The sequence below is a fragment of the Lonchura striata genome, chromosome 10 (genome assembly GCF_050655825.1).
Source record: "Lonchura striata isolate lonStrDom1 chromosome 10, ASM5065582v1, whole genome shotgun sequence".
Classification (NCBI taxonomy): Eukaryota; Metazoa; Chordata; class Aves; order Passeriformes; family Estrildidae; genus Lonchura; species Lonchura striata.
The window spans coordinates 5,934,115-5,953,147 of NC_140712.1; the positions used below are offsets into that span (position 1 = coordinate 5,934,115).

The window sequence follows — 19,033 nt, forward strand, 5'->3', positions numbered from 1 at the left end:
CGCAGTGTTCGGAGCTGTCGCTTTCAAACAGCTGCTCAAGTTTCTGGTTTCAATGTCATTTTTTTAACATGTGAAGCAACTGGCCCAGGGAAAGAAGATGAGCACCTGGACTGCCTTAACCTCCCTGTCCCATGAAGGTTCCCACCTTGTCCCTGGTTCTCCCAGGTTCTCCCTGGTTGGCAGACGTCTGCAGGGAGAGCGCTGAGCGGGATGCCGCATCCAGCCTTCTGTCAGCACAGTTTTCCTTCCATCAGGCAATTAAACCCGGAGGTGGGCATCTGGATGGAAGATTTGTGCATCCCTTAGGGCAGAGAAAGCTGCAGCTCAGGTTACTGCCCTCCAGCAGCCTTCCAAGGTCTCCAGCGAGGGAAGGAGAGGAAACAGAGCCGGAGAGGGGCTGCGTGGATGGAGGAGAGCAAGAGGGAAGCGACTGCAGCTTCCCGCCGGCTCCAGATGATGCCTCATAGTTTCCCTTTTCAAAGCATGAGCTGGGCTGGAGAAATAAATATTTGCGTTACAATTCCTGTTGGGAACGAAAGGCTTTCTGGAGGGAGGGTGTCAAACGGAAGTCGCAGGGGCCAGCACAGTTTGGTGCCGTGATTATTCTGTTTGCTGGGTGCGATCTCACTCCCAGCTGGAACAGGCAGCAGCTCCACTGGAGGGGTCACCCCACCGGGGGCTGAAATTTGGCCTGGGGCAGGAGAGCTGAGCGGACAGCTCTACCTGGAGACGTGGCCTGGGGTGCTGGGGGACAGAGCCAGCCTGGAGCCCTCATCCAGCCGGGGCTCTCAGCCCCTTCCCTCTGCCCTACTTCCATTTTCTCCCAGTTAGGTGCACAGGCTCCGGCTGTAGGCACGCTGCCAGCGCAGTGCTCCTCGGCTGAACAAAATGTCCCCTTGTCCCAGGGCCTGGCTTTTTGGAGCGACCGCTGCTGTGCTTCCCGGGATCCCCGATCCTTCCCGGAGGAGCTTCGGGACTCTCCATCCAGGCGCTGACACCTGCGCTCGGCTGGGAAATGCAATTTAGGGATCGTAGAGGAGGGAGTGGAAAGAGACGCCTGGAAAGCCCGGACTCCTGCTCGTGGGGGGAAGGCTGCGCGGCTGGAATCCCGGCAAGGGAGAATGCTGTGCCGGGAATTTTATCCAGTAACAGCAAGGGAGGATGCGGCTGCCGGGAATTTTATCCAGCACCAGCAAAGGGAGGAGGATGCTGCCACCATTTTAGCGGCGGCGCTGCCGCCTGCCGCGGCCGGAACCGGGGCTGGGGGAGCCGCCGCGGACCGGGGGGGCCCGGGCCCCTCCGGCCCCATCCCGGCTGCTGTCCCCCGCTCGCCCCCCCGCCGGGGAGGCTTCCTGTCCCCCGCCCGCCCTGCGGGGAGGAGGGACCGGGGGCTGCGGGCGCTTCCTGCCGCCGCCCCCGCCGGGGCAGAGCGGAGCGGGGCGGGAGCTGGGCTCGGCCCGGCCCAGCCGAGCGGCGCTCCCGGGCCGAGCCAAACTTCCCGGGGGGCTCACACAAACACACGCGCACGCATACATAGATATTTAATTTTTATAAAATTTTTTTTTTCCATTTTATTTTAATTTTCTCGGCACTTTCGGCGAGGCCCCCGGGGCGGAGCCGCCCTCGCCGCCGGGAGGGGCCGGTGCCCGCAGCGCCGGGGATGGGCTCCGCCGGGGCGTCCTCCGCCTAGAGCAGCCCGGCTCGGCTCGGCCCGGCCCGGCTCGGCCCGGCCCGGCGCGCAGCATGGCCGCAGAGCTCAGCGCCGAGGAGGAGCAGGTAGGTCCCGCCGGGCTCCTCTTCCCCGGGTCGGGCTGGGCAGGACCCGGGGGCTCCTTCCCGCACCGCTCCTTTCCCATCGTTATTTGGCTAGCTCGGGTTGCCCGGCTGTTTTTTTCCCAGCGAGGCGATTCTCCCGATGGGAAGCCCCCCCCACCCCCACGCAGCCCCCCCCCATCCATGCAGCCGCCAAACCCGCAGCCTCCCAACCCACGCAGCACCCACCCTACAACCCCCATCCACGCAACCCCCACAACCTTCCCCTTCCCCAGGAACCCTCGCAAGGCCCCTGCCGTGGGTGCTGGGGCGTGGGTCCCGCGTCCCCAGAGCAGCGTGGTCCCGCCGGCAGGCCCCCTGCCGTGGGCAGTGGCGTGGGGATGGATGCGTGGGGATGGATGCGTGGGGATGGATGCGTGTGCACGCGCTTCCCACGCCCCAGGCCTCCCGTGACGTCCCGGCTTCCTCCGCCGGCCTTGCGTCACCGCGGGAGGATGTTGCTGGGCTCGGGGAACGGGGCTCTGGAGCCCGCCGGGGTGCCTCGGGTGGCCGGAGCAATCCCTGCCTGTCCCCTCCTTTGTCCTCTTCCCCAGGCTGGGCTTCCCTCTGGATGGGGATGTGGAGCCTGGGAGCGGGACCGGGCGAGCTGGGATCCCTCTGCCCCCTCGGGCTGTCACTTTGGCCACGTTGGTGGCGCTGGGGACTGCAGAGCGAAGGCAAAAAGGTCCTGTTTTCCTTCCAAAATGGTCGGTTTTCCAGTTGGTTGGCGGGTTGGTTTTCTCCTTTAAAAAACCTTCGTTTCTACAGGGAGGTTTAGGAGGGCCGGGACGGAGATGCCGAAAACCTCCATGGAAGAGCCCCTCCTGCAGCCTGCGCTGCAGCAAATGCAGAGCTACTAGGCTTTTTCCTCCTGGGAGCAGCACTGCTGTCTCCAGGGTGATAAAATCCCAAGGAATGGGGAGTGTCTTTGCCCTCTGTACCCACAGGTTCCTGAGGTTTGCATTTCTCCTGTGTCATGGAGGGAGCAGAGCTTCCTGAAATAGGGGTTTTGGAGACCCTGTGGTGGCAGGAAAGGCTGGTTTGCAGTGGGAGCAGCGTCCCAGGAGAGGGATCTGAGATGTTTGGTTTGTTTGGGAATATTGGCTGGAGAAAGTGAAGAGATCTTCACCTATAATGAAGTATTATTGCAATAATGGCTCCAGTTTTGGGTCATCAGCTTGGTGTGGGGAAGGCTGCCTTTTGTGCTGCTCTCTGTGGCTTGGAAGCCAAAATAATGGAAGTTTCCTTCTCTTTGTGGGTAAGTTGGGGGTTTGTGCTGGAACATGCCCTTCCTGCCTGCCATCCCTTCATCTTTCTTGGGACTATCAAGATTTCCTCTACTCTCCCCTGTTACCAACAGCAAGCCAGGGGGAATTTCACCCTTCTCCTCCTAGGCCAGCCTTGGGACATCTCTCCTACTGGCTCTCTGCAGCTCGCTCCCTAGTCTATCTTCAAGGAGTCAAACCAATTTTCCTTGAAGGTTTATAGCCCAGCTGCAGTTTTCACAGATTGTTCCCCCACTTCCCCGTGCTGAAGAAGGAGGGTAGGTTTGCTGCCTGGGGGAGAGGGCTGGAAGAACCCCTGGATTCCGGCAGCAGTGGCTTTGTCACCACCCTGCTCCAGCGCAGCGGGGACGTGGATGACGCCAGCACTCCAAAGACCATCATTGTTCCAAATGCCCGGCCACAGACAATTTCACTCCCAGTGCTGCCGAAACAGAACTTCTTGCTGCAGCTCTGGGTCTCAGGCTTTGTTTTTGGCACATGGAGCGATCCCTGCTCTGCTGGGATTGACGTGTATAAATCATTTGGGATTGGGCTGGGAATGATGATGAGACCCAGTGGAGCGCACAAAGGGGGCAGAGCTGTGGCTGGCATTGATGCTCAGCTCCATAATGCCTGGCTCCCTGCTGTTGAATGGTGGCATTGGTAAGTTTGGAATTTGGTTTTGTTCCCAGGGAAAGCTGGAATTCATGGCTGAAGTGCCCTGCAAAGATAGCGCTTGTTCTTGTGTGCCTTCCCCTTGCAAAAAGGCCGTCATGCCTCGTGATGGCTGCTGGAAATGGGATTGTGTGAAGTGTGACGGGTTAGGTGTTGAGGAAGCAGACATGAACTGCAAGTTGCATCCTCTCCTCATTGCCATCGTGCCCTTTGGACCCGTCTTCTCATCATCTTGGGGAATCATTGCCATCTCAGGCTGCGGTGTCAGCTCTGGTCTTTGTCCGAGGGAAGTGGGAGTTGTGCTTGGCTCTCACTCCCATACCTTGACCGTCCTGCACATGTTGGGGAAGGATCATCTTTGCTGTAATTTTGGGTTTGGATCTGCAGCCGTGGATTTTGAGTATCTGGGTGCCTCGGGGGATGCTGTGGCAAAGTGGAGGTGTGCCCAGGATACACTGGGTAGGATATGTTTACAGATAGAAGATATTCCTGAGTGTGTGGATGTGTGCTGTGTTAAGGCTGAAGATGGTTCCTGTATTGCCCCATTTATTTTCCTGTGGTGCTTGCCTGGCTGCTTTGTGTGACTCTGGGACCAAGTTAGGGAGCTCCTGGCTGCAGAGTGCTGGGAGACAGACCCCTGGGATGAGCTGGGCTCCTTTGGCTCATCCCATGAGAGGGGCTCGCTGTCCCTGCCGAGCCTCACGCCGCCGATAAACCCCGGCCCTTCGCTTCCTCCTGTCGGAAGTCATTAACACCGACAAGCTTTTCTGGCTCAATAGCTCCCAGTAACTGAATAGTTCCCGGTAACTTTGTGCCTGACATCCTACACCGCCGCCTGCCTGCCTCTGGGAGCCAGCCTTCAGCACTCCCCTCCCTCCTCCACTCTCCATCACCATCCTCCGCTCTGGGGAGCTTGGAAGCTGTTTTATTTTGGCGTATGCTTGGCTGGGAGCGAGGCATTTTGGTGTGTCCCTCCATGCTGCCTGCATCCTTTGAGCAGGATGTAGTGGAAGACTGGGCTGCGCTGCCCCGTCTCCCCTGGGGCTCCTGTGTGGGACAGGGAATCAACCCGCAGCAGAAGGCAAAGCTGCGTCCTGGGATCCTCCTGGTGTTCCATGTATGTGTGAAACTGGTGTTACTGGGCACACTGGTCCGTGTCCTATAGCAGGTCAAAGTGTCAGCCCTCCACGTTCACTGCCTGTGTTCCCACAGCCGAGTTCACTGCTCCGTGGTGGAGCTGCAGCCCCAGGAGGCCACTGCCAGCTGATGGGGCCGTGCTGGGGAAGCAGTGTCAGAATGGGAGTTTGTTGCCTGTAAAATCCTCCTTTTGCTCCCCCTCTCCTTTCCATAAGTGTCCCTCAGCCTCCAGGCCATTTTTCCCAACCCTTGCTCCCTTTCCACCACTGCCCTTACCCCTTTTGTTCTGAAGCTCCCTGCTTCACCCTGAGAAGGTGCTGGGTCTGCTGAGGATTGTACCTCCAACAATGGCCAGGGATGCTCCTTAGTGACCCCTCCTTTTCCTCCTTCTCTTCCTCTCACCCTGTCTCACCACTCACCCCTGATCTCTCCCACAGGCCACCAAGCAGTTCCTGGAGGAGATCAACAAGTGGACAGGCCAGTACAATGTGTCCCCGCTCTCCTGGAATGTGGCTGTCAAGTTCCTCATGGCCCGCAAGTTTGACGTCCTGCGGGCCATCGAGCTCTTCCACTCCTACCGGGTAAGCGAGAGGGGCCGGAGCCCCCTGTCTGAGGGCTTCCTGCTCTGCAGGAGATCCCTGCTCCCTAGGACCACCCTCCCCCTGCTCCTTTTTCTTTTTCTCTCTCCCTTACAAGTTTTATCCAGCTGGAAAATCCTTTTTCAGCCCAGGCAGGTTGCCATGGAGATCTCACCGATGCCAATCCCTTCCCCTCCTCTGGGAGCAGCTCATGGGGTGTCCTCCTGGCTGGGGTGTGCTGCCCACAGAGTATTTCCCTATATATTAAGGATATAGATCCATGCATGCCTTTTCCAACCTGGTGTTGCAAAGCTGCTCCTTCTGTTACTGGGGGGTGTGCTGGAAAATGATCCCATGGAGCAGAGCAGAGGTTCCCTTGGACAGCTGGGTGCTCTCTGGGCAGAGGTGGGTCGTGCCTGTGCCCCCTGTGACTGCCCTCCCTGCCCGCAGGAGACGCGGCTGAAGGAGGGGATTGTGAAGCTGAAGCCACACGAAGAGCCGCTGCGCTCGGAGCTGCTCAGTGGGAAGTTCACCATTCTGGTAGGTGGGGTTAGCTCCCCAGGGAGTTATCCCAGCTGGGTGGCTTATCCCAGCTCTGCTCCTCGGGGGTGCCGTGGGAGCCTGACCCCGTTTCCTCGGCAGAGCGTGCGGGACCCCTCGGGAGCCTCCATCGCCCTGTTCACAGCCAAGCTGCACCACCCCAGCAAGAGCGTGCAGCACGTGGTGCTCCAGGCACTCTTCTACCTGCTGGACAGAGCTGTGGAGAGGTGAGCCTGCCTCTGCAGGGGTACCCTGGCTCACACTGGAAGGTCCCTGGGGAGCACATTCCCTCCCAGGGAGATCACTGCTCCCCATGGCTTGAAATTCCCTGGTTTGAACTCCAGCCATTCCTCCTTCTGGAGTTGTTCAGCAGGGGAACAAAATCCCCCAAGCTCCGAACCAGGCTCTTTGCAGCCTTGCCCTGTCCACGCCCTGGGTTCAGTTTAGCAAAGTCCCAGATTCCTGCAGGCTCTGGCTGGGGAGGAGGCAGCCCCACCATCAGCCAGACGTAACGTGAGCCCTGCCAAAAATATAAACCCAGGACATTCTCCCGCCATTTATCCTGCTGGGCTCTTTCTGTTTTTGACCCTACCAGTGGCTTCGTTAGCTCTGTCAGTGCCCACAGCTTCACTGCTCCTTGAGATTCACTTACCCATCACGGGTGATGTTGCTGAGGCAGGCTTAAGGCATGAGCCAGGCTTAAATGAGGGCTGGAGGAAGAGATAGTGGAGCAGCTGGGAAGCGCAGAAGCAAGGTTTGGGTCTGTGAGTCCTTCTGGAAATGTGGGAAGGGATCTTTGGGGGTCATCATGGGGCAGAGCTGCTGATGCAGAAGCCAGGTGGTTGCATATTGTGGGGTTGACGATGTTCTTTTCCTCCTCAGCTTTGAGACACAAAGGAATGGGCTGGTATTCATCTACGACATGGCAGGGTCACAGTACACCAACTTCGAGCTGGACCTCAGCAAGAAGATCCTCAATCTGCTCAAGGTGGTGCCTGGGGGTTGACTGGTGTCTGGGGACAGTGTGTGGGCCACTCGCTCACCAGGAACCCAAAGTCCTGTGGTTTTGGCATCAATTTGCAGCCCAGACCACGCTGACCACGTCTCGGCCGAGGAGCACCAGCTGCAGCCCCTCAGGAGCTCGGGAAGGCACTGGGAGCTTGCCAGGCTGGACCCGGCTGTGGCTGCGGTGTGGCGCGGGCTGGAGGGATCAGCTGTCCCCAGGCTGGATTCCTCTCACAGCTGCTGGCAGCGCTTTTGGGAAAACAGATGCAAATTATTTTTTAATCGTGCTGGCATTTGGTGCCTCCTCCCTTCTCTGGAAAAAAAAAAAGCAATAAGAGTAAATACTGGCCTGGGTGTGTTCTTTGCATAATCCTGGTTCCCAGTCTTCACTTCTCCCCGCAGAGCCAAACCCTCTGCTTACCTAATTCCACGGAAGCAATTTGGTTCCTTATCAACTCATAAGAACAAGCACGGCTGTGAGCGTGCGAGGCACACTTCAGGTGTGGCATTGCCATAAGTGGGGTCCCTGTGCTGGTTGTCATCTCTGCTGGGATATGTCTCCTGCCACAGAGAGTGGATCTGACCCCCTTCTCACACTCACAGGGTGCCTTCCCAGCTCGGCTCAAGAAGGTTTTCATCGTGGGAGCACCCATGTGGTTCCGTGTGCCCTACTCCATCATCAGCCTGCTGCTGAAGGAGAAGCTGCGGGAGCGGGTGAGTGGGGACCCTCCTGGCATGGGACTATCCTGGCACAGGACCCTCAGCAGGCAGGCTGAGGCTGCTTTCCCTTTGTGACAGGGTGGTGGAAGCAGTTAGTGACATTCAGCCCCATCTGCTGGAAGCTGCTGAGCACCAGACCTTTGGCATCCCTGTCCCCATCCCCGGTGAATCCTCTCCAACTTTCTTGGAGTCACCCCTGCCTTTCCCCTTCCTCTCACAGGTGCAGATGGTGAAGATGTCAGAGCTGAAGGATCACCTGCCCCGGGAATGCCTCCCTGAGTACCTCGGAGGGTCCCTCAAGCTGGACCCTCTGAGCTGGAATTGCCGGTTCCTGCCCCAGCAGAACGGGCACCCCGACCCCCTGGACGAGCTCATCCTGGTGCCGCTGGCGGCCCCCAAAGATAATGGCTCTGTCCATGTCCCCGGGCCCAAGTCCGTCACCCTCCAGGAGCTGCTGGATCATGTCAGCCACAAGCAGAAACGTGGCATCTATGAGGAGTACGAAGACATTCGGCGCAGGAGCCCGGCCGGCACCTTCATCTGCTCTTTGTGAGTTGGTGGGAGGGAGCCAGGTGCCCTTCTCACCCCAAAAAGCTGGGTTCCCCCTCACCCCACACTTCTGCTGCTGGATGGGGGTCCATCGGCCTCTTCATGCTGTGGTGCTTTGGGTTAGCAACAGAGAACGCCTGCCTAGGGATGGTGTGAGCCCCTTTTGTGGGTCCTGCAGCCTCGGGGAATAAGGGGGAGCTGCAGAGGACAGCAGGGACCAGGATCTGGCAGGGACTCTGCTTCCCGAGGCTTTGGCCAGGTGATGGCAGCAGAGCCCAGGCTACGGGCCCCAGAGGCTTGCACAGAGGGAGGGATGCTGCCTTTGCCTTCCCTGGAATACATCCCTGCTTCCCTCTCCCCCGCCTCCCAGGGCACCCTACAACCAGGACAAGAACCGGTACGGGGACGTGCCCTGCCTGGACCAAACCCGTGTCAAGCTGGCAAAGCCATACAGCCGCCCGGAGGTGAGCCAGCCCAGGAGGGAAACCCACAGTCCTGTGGGAAGCTGGCACAGCTGTCCCAGGGTTCTGGAGGCTTTATCTCACCATGCTTTTCTCCCTGCAGCTGACTGACTACATCAACGCAAGCTTCATGGATGGCTACAAGCAGAGGAATGCTTACATTGGCACTCAGGGTATGGCTGATCCAGCAAGGGGTTGTTCTGCTCCTGATGCACCCATTGGTTCCACCTCTCTGCCCAGTGACAACCACCGGCCAAGGGGGACATCTCAGGAGCTGGGCACTGCCCAGCCGGTCCCCTTTCTCTCAGGGTGTATTTATGCCTCCATGGCTGTATTTATTATTCCCATCTCAGTTTCCAGCTAGTGGACTGAAGTTTTTCCTGGGAGATAGCAAGGGGATCCATCTTCATCCATGATAGCAGCCCTCTCCCTCTCCCTGCCCCTATCCCAGTTCTGGATTTGCCCCATCTGCCCAAGGCTGAGCCGAGAGGTGGGATCAGCGCTGAGCCATAGGGACTCAGTGCTGGAGTCAGTGACAGCTCCAGGCTGTGTTCGTGGATCCACAGCTGGGTCAGCCCCTACAGGAAGGGGCTGTGGTTCCTTGTGGGGATGATGGGGGGGTGCTGCTGGATGCAGCTGGGCAGGGGGTTGCCCAGATCCGTGAGGTTTTGGGCTGATGTGCGGGCTGTCCCTGCAGGGCCTCTGGAAAACACCTACGGTGACTTCTGGCGCATGGTGTGGGAGCAGAACGTCCTGGTGATCGTGATGACAACCAGGTGAGTGCTCATGGAGGGACACAGTCCTCTTTTTCTGTACAAAAGGAGCATTTTTGGTGTGGCATAAGCAGTGCTGGGCTTGGTGCAGTGATCCAGCAGCAGTGGTGCCAGCCAGAGCCCCATAGAGGTGGGACATTGGGTGAAGGACAGACTGTTTGGTCCCTGCGAGATCCCCAAAGGACCAAGGCAGGGTGGTGGCATGGGAGATATCCCAGGCAGGGCAAGGAGGACGTTACCAGCTTGTCGTTGTCGTGCTCCCAGGCTGGAGGAGGGAGGCAGAAGGAAGTGCGGCCAGTACTGGCCCCTGGAAAAGGATTTCCAGGTGTGCTTTGGGGCCCTGACCATCACCAACCTGGGTGTAGAGAACCTCAACCATTACAAGAAAACCATCCTGGAGATCCACAGCTCAGAGGTGCGTGGCCACAGCTGCCTGCTGGGGGAATGGCACGGGGGCACCAAGGGTCAGAGTAGGAAAGAAAGTCTAAACCCCTGCTTTCCCCAGACCAGGGAGCGGCGGCTGGTGTCCCACTTCCAGTACCTGAGCTGGCCAGATTATGGCGTCCCCTCATCCGCCGCCACTCTCATTGACTTTTTGGGGGCCGTGAAGCAGCAGCAGAGAGTGGCTGTCAGCGCCCTGGGACCTCGTTTCAAGGGTCACCCCGGGGGACCCCCAGTCGTGGTCCACTGCAGCGCTGGCATTGGCAGGACAGGTAATGGGTGCGGGGGAGGTTTGGGGATGAAGGGGTGACAAGTCCAGCTTCCCTGGGGCATTTCCATCCTGGGGACTTGCGCTGTATTTGCAAGCTGGTTGACCTGAGACATGTCCTCAGGACTTCCCACAACCATCAGACTTGGGAGAAGTGCCCAGGTGCCTCTAGGAGATCTGTGGGGGGCTGAGCACCACCACTCCAGTTCTCACAAGGGGCAGTGATGGCACCGTTTGGTGTCTGACACCATCCCCATCACCGTCTCTAGGTACCTTCTGCGCGCTGGACATCTGCCTGTCGCAGCTGCAGGACGTGGGCACCCTGAACATCTACCAGACAGTGCTGCGCATGCGCACCCAGCGCGCCTTCAGCATCCAGACCCCCGAGCAGTATTACTTCTGCTACACCGCCATCCTCGAGCACGCCCAGCGCGAGGGCCTGCTGCTCACCAACCACAGCCGGGCCGCCCAGGACAAGAGCTCGCCGGGGCACTGAGACCCTCCGCCTCCCTGCAGACGCCGCTGCCCATCCTCGGGGGCTGCCCGTGTCGCCTCGGTGCCCGCCGGGACTCAGCAGAGCCGTGGGGGCGGCGGTGCCGGAGCACCTCAGCTGTCAGCACTGCTATGGAACTGTGCCTTATTCAACCCAAACGGTGGCTGCCACTTGCCGGCATGGGAAGGGGCTCTCACTCCTCCCCGTCGTGTTTTGGTTGGGTTTGGATGGTTGGGGAGGTGGTTTGTCTTCAAGTTGTTTTTTTGTTTTGGTTTTGGTTTTTTTGTTGTTGTCGGGACCACCTAAGATGTACCTAGAGAGGGGCTTTGCAAAGTCCTAGGAAATGTATTCCCAGTCCTGGGGCTGAGGAAGAGGCACGTGCTTCGGTCTCACCTGAGGCTCCATCTGTGTGTCTGTATGTATGTGTGTATATAATATACCCCCGCTGTGACCCCCTGCCTATTATATAGATACATATATACGACCTCCCCTTTAGCAGCTCCCAAGGGTCCCCGCTGTCCTGCCACCTCACTGCTGTGACCTCTGGAGCGGTGAGTTTGGTCCTGGCTCTGTTTTGTCTTCCCCCTTCTCCTTATTTCCCCTCATGGGCAACGTTGGGACCCAGTACCCACTCCTGTGCCCATCCCGCCGGAGGCACAAGGATACTTGATAGTGTCCCCCGTTTCTTTGTCTCATCTTCCCCATGGAGAGGTAGCAGCTGTGCTCCTGGGAAGATCTGGAAGATTGGGTTGCCGGGGGGTGCCGAGCTGGCAGGCATCCCCTGCCCCTTGGGTGCCGCTGAGGGAGTCACTAGGTACGAGGTGACGGGGCCGTGGGGACCGACCGGCTCTCCAGGTTGCCCGGCTTTCCCAAGCTGCCGCTGGGAACCCGCGGGCCCAGCCCTGCGTTGAGTCATGGGCTGGGAAAGCGCTGAGCAAGAGTAAACCCCAAACCCTGGAGAGGCAGCGAGCCTCTGCCCCGGCCCCAGCCCCTGCCACTGCCAGGGCCTCCCCAACTTTATACTGTAATAAGCTCTTTGAATGTGTATATTCTTATTTTTTTATAATCTTGGGGGAGGAGGGCACAGGGTTTGGGAGGTTTGGTTTTGTTTTGTTTTCTTTAGGGATTTTTTTTTGTTTGTTTTTTTTGGGTTTTTTTTTGGGGGGGGGTTTGGCTTTTTTTTTTGGTTTTTTTTGTATTTAACATTAACTTGATCCAAGCCGGAGCCAGAAGTATTTGTAAATGTTCCTATTTTGCTCTCAGAGAGACCTTTTTGTTGTTGTTACTTTTTTGGGAGTTGTTTTGTTTTTATTTGTATTGATATATAAATATACCACCAGTGACCAGTCCTCTTTGCTGTTGTGGGGGCATTGGGCAGGACAGAAGGAGGGAATTCAGGGTTTTGCACAGGCTGTGATCTCTAAATTCAGCTGGCCCCATCCCTGGCTACGTGTGAACTTTGAGGAGCACAGGGCTGTGCTTAGGGCTTATTCTGGCCTGGGTGAGGCTGAGACAGAGATAACCAGGCTGCAGGAAGCTTTCCTGGGCGGGCCGGATAGTGTCAGGAGGGAAGGCAGCACAATGAGCTGGTGTACCCAGGGGCGACACAAGCCACCCTGCTCCAAGCTCCTGCCTCTTTTCCCAGGGCCTTGACAAGCCTTAGGACATCAGTCTCTGTCTGGCCATGGTATCTGCCTGCTGCTGCCTTTTGCTGCAGGATTTGGGGGTGCAGACATCGCCTCTGTGCTTCTGAATCCCCTCTGAGCAGGCAAATAGGGCACAAAAATTAGGGGGAACTCCTGGGCTGTCAGGCAGCACCAGTGCCTTCAGGTGCAAGCAATGCCAGTCCCAGAGCAGCAGGCGCAGCCTGAGGCTTAGGGATGAGGGAATAAAAAAGGCAGCTTGTGCAAATGAAGCCCTAGAGCCAGCGAGAGAGCTCATGCCCCAGAGCAGGGCAGCTGGCGGGTGTGAAGAGCCGCACCTGTGTTTGTTCAGCTGGAGCCTAAAAACGTGAGGGATGCCAGTCTTTCTAGGACTAGCACAGGGAGAAGCTTTCCCCTGTGCTCTGGGGGTGGACTGGCTTGGCTGTGCCAAACTGAGGTCAGACACAAGCACTGCAAGGCTGGAAAAGAACCAGAGGCAGCAGGGAATCCGTCTGGAAGGGCTGCACAGGAGTGCACGAGAGGTGGGTGTTGGGAGCAGCCCTGGAGCTGTGCACATCCTGCCTGCAGAGTGGTTCTGGTTCAGCTGCCATGTCCCATCCTTCCAGGTACTTTTTTCCACCCAGCTCTCTCCTGGAGCAGCATCAGCCCAGGCAGTTTGCTCTGCTCCTGTGGCTCAGGCTGCCCCAGAGTTTCCCTCCAGGCACCCATTGCAGGGGGGCTCCTCTAAGAGAGCTCTCATCCTCTGAAGGAAGGCTCCTGTGGCCCTACCTCCTCACTGCCAAACTTTTTCACCCAGCTGGGCTTTCTTCTCGGCACACATGCAGGAGGGGAGTGTTAGCAGTTTATTGTTAATCCTGTGCTGTCAGCAGCAGCTCTCTGTAGCTCAGCGGGGCTTTTGGCAATGTGTTGGGTCCAGATCTGAAAGCTGCAGGTGATGCCAAGTGTCCCACGTGGCTCCACGAATGTGCCCAGCTCATGTCTCTCTTCCACTGGCTGTGAAATCCCAACGAAGCCCGCTCTGAGCACACGGTCAAGGTGGTTGTGCATTCTAGCTCAATTCCACGTGATGTGGGCACAGAGAAGCAAAATGTTTCCAAGATTCACGTCCTGGGTGTCGAGTAGGAATAACCAGAGGAGAGGGAGGGAGATAACCAGCGCTGCCTCTGAATGGGAACAGCTCGGATATGCTGCTCCCTTTGAGGAGTGATGAAGATCCCATCTGTGCTGGAGGCGGAGGAAAAGGTTGTAAACCTTTTCCATGGGAAAACAACCCAAACACACCCTCCCTTACTATTTCCAGGGCTGCCTTTCTTCTCAAAGCCAGCATTTTCAGTCCGCTTGCACAACATGATGTTTTGTTCCATCCATTCTGTCCGTGCCAGCAGGTCCTACTCAGCAGTAGCAATAAGGATTTCTCTGGAAATGGTCACATCACACAGACAGCCAAAAGTTTCTGGAAAGAAAAACTTTGTATTGTTTGGAAAGCGGTGGGAAAAATGGGCTGTTGAGTGCAAGCAGCCTGATGCCTGGAGGATCTCCCCTTCCCTGAAGTGGCCCAGAGATAGGGATCAGCCACCACGGGCAAAAGTAACAGCACAGGCAATTCCAGGAACAAAATCCCAAGTTTCGCTGGAGTTTGGAAACAGGGATTTAAAGGCATTGCAGGGCAATCCTAAAGCGGCGCTGCCATCGCTGTGCCCACCTGTCTCATTTGGCTTTCTTGGCTGCATGCACGCCACCTCGCTAATGACGATTACTTTAGTGCTTGTAATTTTGCGCCCTGGGAGTTTGGAAAGAGCCTAGCTCCAGAGCTCTTAATTTCCCAGCCCTTCTGCTTCCTTGCCTCCGGTTTCCAAGGTTCAGGCTCGATCTCCAGTGGCACTGCAGCCCGTGCAGGCTCAGAGCCCGGTGTCGAGAGCCCTTCCAGGCCTTCCAGGGGTTAATCCGAGCTGCAGCTCCCAGCTGCGAAGAGCTCCTCTGCTGTGCCGGCTTGTCCCGGCAGCAGCCCACTGCCTGCTCCTGCAACGCTCTCCCAGCCTGAGAGAGGGAAGAACAGCTGGAAAGAAGAACAAAAAACAACTAGATTTAGACCTTCTCTGAGTGAAGAAGGTGCTCGAAACACACACTTGAATAGAAGCGTGCAATATGTGTGTTTGTATTTCACCCTTTCCCGAGCACGCTCCAGACGGCCAGATGAGCACTGACGGGCGGCCAGGCCTGGCTCCCGCAGCCTCCGTCTGGGGAAGCCGGCAACCCCCTCCGCAACTTTGCAAAGGGAGAGAAACACGATGACTGACGGCACTGACCCCCACCTCCATCTCGCGTTCCAGCGGAGGGGAACGCCGGCTGCCGCCGCGGGGGCACCGGCCGGCTCGGCTCCCCCCGCCCTCCGCCGAGCGGCCTTTCCCTCACACCCCTGCCCGCGGCCCCCCTCCCGCCGTGGGCGGCGCGGCCGTGACGATCGGCGCCGCGGGGCCAATCCGCCCCGGGGGGAGTTCCCCCTCCATTCAGGGCTGCTCGCCTGCGCGCTGAGGGTATGTAACAGCTGCTTCCCCCACACGCACTTTCCCAGTTTCGCCCCCCTTCACGGGGATCGCTTCCCGAGCGCCGGGCCGGCGGCCGGGCGGGAACCTGAGGGAAAGGCGGCGGGGGGGGTGGAGGGGAGAGAAGCGCGCGCGCGCTGCGGATCCCGCCGGCGGGAAGCGCGCGACGGCGGCGGGAGCGGGCGGGGGGGGAGGCGAGTGACTGAGTGTGTGTGCGCGGGGGGAGGGCGGGGGCCATTGCCGCGGTGGCCACGCCCCCTTCCTGGCACGCCATTGGCTGCAGCCGCTGAGGGCGCCGCCCCCCGCGGCGCGCACCGCCCACGGTCCCCCCCCTCCTCCTCCTCGGTGCGTGCGTGCGTGAGTGTGAGCGTGTGCGAGTGTGCGGGGCGTGTGCGGGAGCCCGTGTGTGCGTGTGCCGTGTGCTCCCCGCCCGCACGTGTAACCGACCCGCCCCACGTGGGGCGCCGCCATCCCGGAAGTGAAGGGGTCGGGGACAAAAGGCAGCGCCGCGCCGCCCCCGGGACCGAGCCCCGCCGCCAAGTCCCCCCCGCCACTCCCGCCGCCGAAGCGGTTGGCGGCGGGGCTCGGGGCCGGTGGGGGGGCTGACGGGGGCAGCCGCTGGCGCGGGCCGCGGCCGCGATGTAAACATTCCACAAAAGGGCTCCCCAGAGAGGGGGGCGTGGCCTCGCCGGTGGCGGGCAGGGCCAATTCGCCGCGTGGGTGGGCTTCTCGTCGTGACGGCGGCGCGGCCCCGCTCGCCAATTGGCCGGCGCTCCGGTGTCGCAGCCAATAGGGCGGCGCGGGAGGCGGGACGGGGGCGGGGCGCGCTGCTTATACGGACATTTTTCTTCGGCGGTCGCTCCCCCCCTCCTCTCCTCCCTCCCTTCCTCTCCACATCCCCTTCCTGGGGGCCGCGGCCAATAGGGGAGGGCCTGGTGGGCGGGGCCAGCGCTCCCATTGGCCGAGAGAGTGACGGGCGCGCGTCCCAGCCAACGGGCGCTCGGGGCTCCCCCCCTGCGCGAGGAGGGGCGGGATTTCCCGGGGAACAGAGAAGCGGGCAGCGCTCCGCCGCGGCGGCCGACAGACGGTTACTCCATCTTACCCCCCCCGCCGAGCCCCCCGCCCCCGCCGGGGCACCGGCGCCGCCCCCGCCCGCCCCCCCCCTCCGGGAGGAGGGGCGCGGGGACCCCCCCTTCTCACTGCGCCGGGGACAGCCCGCCCCCGCCGCCCGCCCGGGAGGTGCCCGCCACCCCCGGACCCTGAGGGAGACGCGGCCGCTGCCAGGAGCAGCTTCGAGGTAAGGAAGAGCGGGGCGGCGGGGACGGGAGGCCGCCGGGCCCGGGGCCGGCCCCCTCCGGCGATCCGTAGGGGGCGGGGCCCGGCGCCGGTGCGGCGGCGGCGCGGGGTTGGGGGGGGCCGGTCGGTGCCCGCGGCGCGGCTCCCCGGGGAGCCCCGGCCCGCGCGGGCGGCCGCGCGTCCTCCCGCCCCGCCCCGCCCCGCCGGGGTGTCCCGGCCCCGGCATGGCGGGAGCGGCGGGCGGAGCGTGCGGCGGCCGCTGGGCGCGCTGCGAGCCGGGCGCCGCCTCCTCCCCCCGCCCCTCCGCCCGCCCTCCGCCCGGTGCCGCTCCCGGGCTGCGGCGGGACCGCCCCCGGCAGCGCTCGCCCGCATCGCACGGCCCCGGTACCGGCCGCACCGCGCGCCGGAGCCGCCGCCGGGGCTCCCGCCCGCCCGGGGGGGCGTTCCGAGAGCCGGCGGGGGGGGCGCGGTGCTCCCGGTCCCGGGGCCCGCCCAACTTCCCGCGGAGTTGCCGTGAGAGCGCCGTGCCGGGCCGCCCCCCCGCCGCCGTCCCGCTCCGGCACGGCCGCGGGCTCCCCCGTGGCTTCTCGCCGCTCTCCGGCTCCGTAGCGCAGCTCTCCGGAAGGACCTGTTGGAGCGACGCGTGGATGCAGGGAAACCCGAGAGCTCCTCGTGCACTCATTAATTTTCCTGCGATTTTTATAGCGAGCCGGATCCCTCTGCTCGTCCTCCCGTGCTGTGAACTTGGCAGACGCTTACGCTGGTATTTCATCCCTTTTTAAAAATTCTTCAGGCTCGTGTACATCCCTAGAAACTACTTTAAGGTTTGTAGGGTTTTTTTTGCTAGCAGGACCTAGTGGAGTTCAGGTAGCTTTAAAAGTAGGATGGTGTTTATGTCCGCTTAACTAAATCCTGGTTTTTCTGCCTTTTCCTGGCCTGGGTTCACGTTATTTGTGTGAATAGCACATGTGCTTAGATAGAAGTTACATCCCTGAAGAAACCTATTTATTTGGACCACTGAAATGGGGCAAAATTAGTTGTGTCAGCTCTATTTTAAACAAATTATCAAAGGCATCTCCAGCTGTGCGTGGATTTTCAGTCTCCCACGCTGTCTAGAGGAATCTAAACCTGGTCTGTGTGTTAAAGTGTAGCTTAAAGATGACATAACACCTCATGTTTCTCTTTAACTTGCCGCTTTTAGTTGTGCTAAAAGGTGCAGGGTCAGTAAACAAGTGGGAAATGCCCAACTTAATTCAGTACAGCTGTATCTTTACTGGCCATTTTTCACTCCCAACTTGTAATTATTTTTCAAAATACACTTTCAGAAAAGTAAACATTATTATATAAGATTACATTACTATGTAGGATTAACTATATAGTGCAGTATTTTAAATTAAAATGGCATTTTATTTTAATATACTAATTTTAAAGCATCTGTAAGACTTCCTTCATCACATAAAGTGCCTTGGCAGCCTGGTGTCAGCCTGTGCTGGATCTCCAAGGACAGAAAAACACTTTTTAGGGTGTTTGTTTTTTTTTTTTCCCTGCTGAGGTGAAGTTAGCAGTTTTTCACATGGGTACGCTCTTTACAAAAGGAAATCGTGCTTTTCCTCCCCCCAAACTGTCTTATCCTCATCCCTCCCACCTTCTGCTTCTGGTGGAGACACATGCTCTCAGCATGAATTTGTTTGAGATGCTGCAACGTAATCATTCATCAAAAAAAAAAAAATAGCACTGATTTGCTCAAGTTTGGGGAAACTCTGGCTGGTTTTGTGAGCAGTGTGGGGAAGGGGGATGCTGTCCCCCTGGCCCCAGCCTGGATTGCTGGGGGAGCCCTCTGCACAGGCTGCTGGCACGTGTGGGTCCTGGGGCTGGGAGCATCGTGTTGGAATTGGCAGGCAAATCATTTATGTTTCCAGGATTTATGAATCGTTTTCTGTCCAGATTGCTGTTCTGGACTTCTCCTGCATTGGAAAGCTTTTATGGCTGTTGGAGTTGGAGCAGAAAAGAGCCTCGTAATAGCTGTCACTTCAGCCTGGGGTGTGCTTTTGGGACCATGCTACTTTTTTCCAACCCTGATGGGGTCTTTTCTTTTTCCTTTTGGTTAAATAAAAGGATTCTGATCATTCTCTCTGTGCAGGGTAGGTGCACTCAGGGGCAAAACAATGCTCTAAGCTCTGTCAGCATGTTTTGGATTGGGTCTGTGGTGGGGTTTGGCACCTGGGCCACTTTTTGGCAAAGCAGGGATCAGTGTCTCACCAACTTGTTCCCCATCCGGACGAGTGGGGTTTTTTGTGTCCCACCTGCCTCTTGGTGAGTGCTGACACAATGTCACCCTGCAGAAAACTCTCTTAACTTCTTCCAAAGCTTCAGGTCGTGCTTTTCCAGCACCTTTTTCTAAGGATGCTTCTCATTTTGTTTTGGAATGATGCTCTGGTCCTAGATGTGCCTTTCTGTAGTGTGGCCAAGGGGTTATCCCCGTGCTGCAGGCAGGGATCTGGGCTGTGTAGCACCATAAAAACAAAGTGTAGCAGTGACTGCTGAACAAGCTGGGTCATGTTCTGGAAGTCGTGTGGCTGGGTTAGCAGCACTGCTGGAACCTGAGCCGTCTCCTTTTCAGCAGGCACTGCTGTGCACTCCTCTATAATCCCATGTGGGACGTGTCCTGCAGGACATCCGTGACTGTTCTGGGAGCAGAGCTGACACTCACACTTGCTGCTCCCTACTTCTGCGTCCTCTCTCCCTCGAAAGAAAACCTTGTTAAAAGCCCTCACATGTGTTAAACAAATCCTCTGCAGCTCTTCAATTTCCCT

General features: G+C 58.8%; 3 protein-coding genes across 6 annotated transcripts in view; 2 read left to right on the forward strand and 1 right to left on the reverse strand.

The window, feature by feature from the left end:
* The first annotated feature begins 839 nt into the window (after positions 1 to 839).
* On the forward strand, positions 840 to 12,066 carry PTPN9 (protein tyrosine phosphatase non-receptor type 9). Its single transcript, XM_021547342.3, has 13 exons — positions 840 to 1,776; positions 5,327 to 5,470; positions 5,918 to 6,007; positions 6,110 to 6,234; positions 6,890 to 6,995; positions 7,616 to 7,726; positions 7,953 to 8,281; positions 8,652 to 8,745; positions 8,846 to 8,915; positions 9,440 to 9,518; positions 9,780 to 9,930; positions 10,021 to 10,228; positions 10,494 to 12,066. Exons 1-13 carry the CDS (start codon positions 1,744 to 1,746, stop codon positions 10,718 to 10,720), a joined length of 1,767 nt encoding a protein of 588 aa, XP_021403017.3. The 5' UTR covers positions 840 to 1,743; the 3' UTR covers positions 10,721 to 12,066.
* On the reverse strand, positions 11,988 to 18,494 carry LOC146766496 (uncharacterized). The gene is made up of 5 exons (XM_085588382.1): positions 18,480 to 18,494; positions 17,866 to 17,916; positions 16,125 to 16,848; positions 14,946 to 15,751; positions 11,988 to 14,437 (listed from the first exon to the last, which is right to left on the reverse strand). The coding sequence occupies exons 1-5, from the start codon at positions 18,492 to 18,494 to the stop codon at positions 14,321 to 14,323; spliced, it is 1,713 nt and encodes a 570-aa protein (XP_085444508.1). The 3' UTR covers positions 11,988 to 14,320.
* Positions 14,819 to 19,033, forward strand: part of SIN3A (SIN3 transcription regulator family member A) — a 31,941-nt gene continuing 27,726 nt past the window's right edge. Inside the window, exon 1 of one of the 4 annotated variants that reach the window (XM_021547334.4) lies at positions 14,819 to 14,915. The gene's annotated coding sequence lies outside the window, so the exon portion shown is untranslated. Of the gene's footprint in view, positions 14,916 to 16,063; positions 16,222 to 16,757; positions 16,984 to 17,023; positions 17,045 to 19,033 lie in introns of those variants that run through there. The other 3 variants (XM_021547333.4, XM_077785834.2, XM_085588470.1) reach the window with 3 other exon arrangements.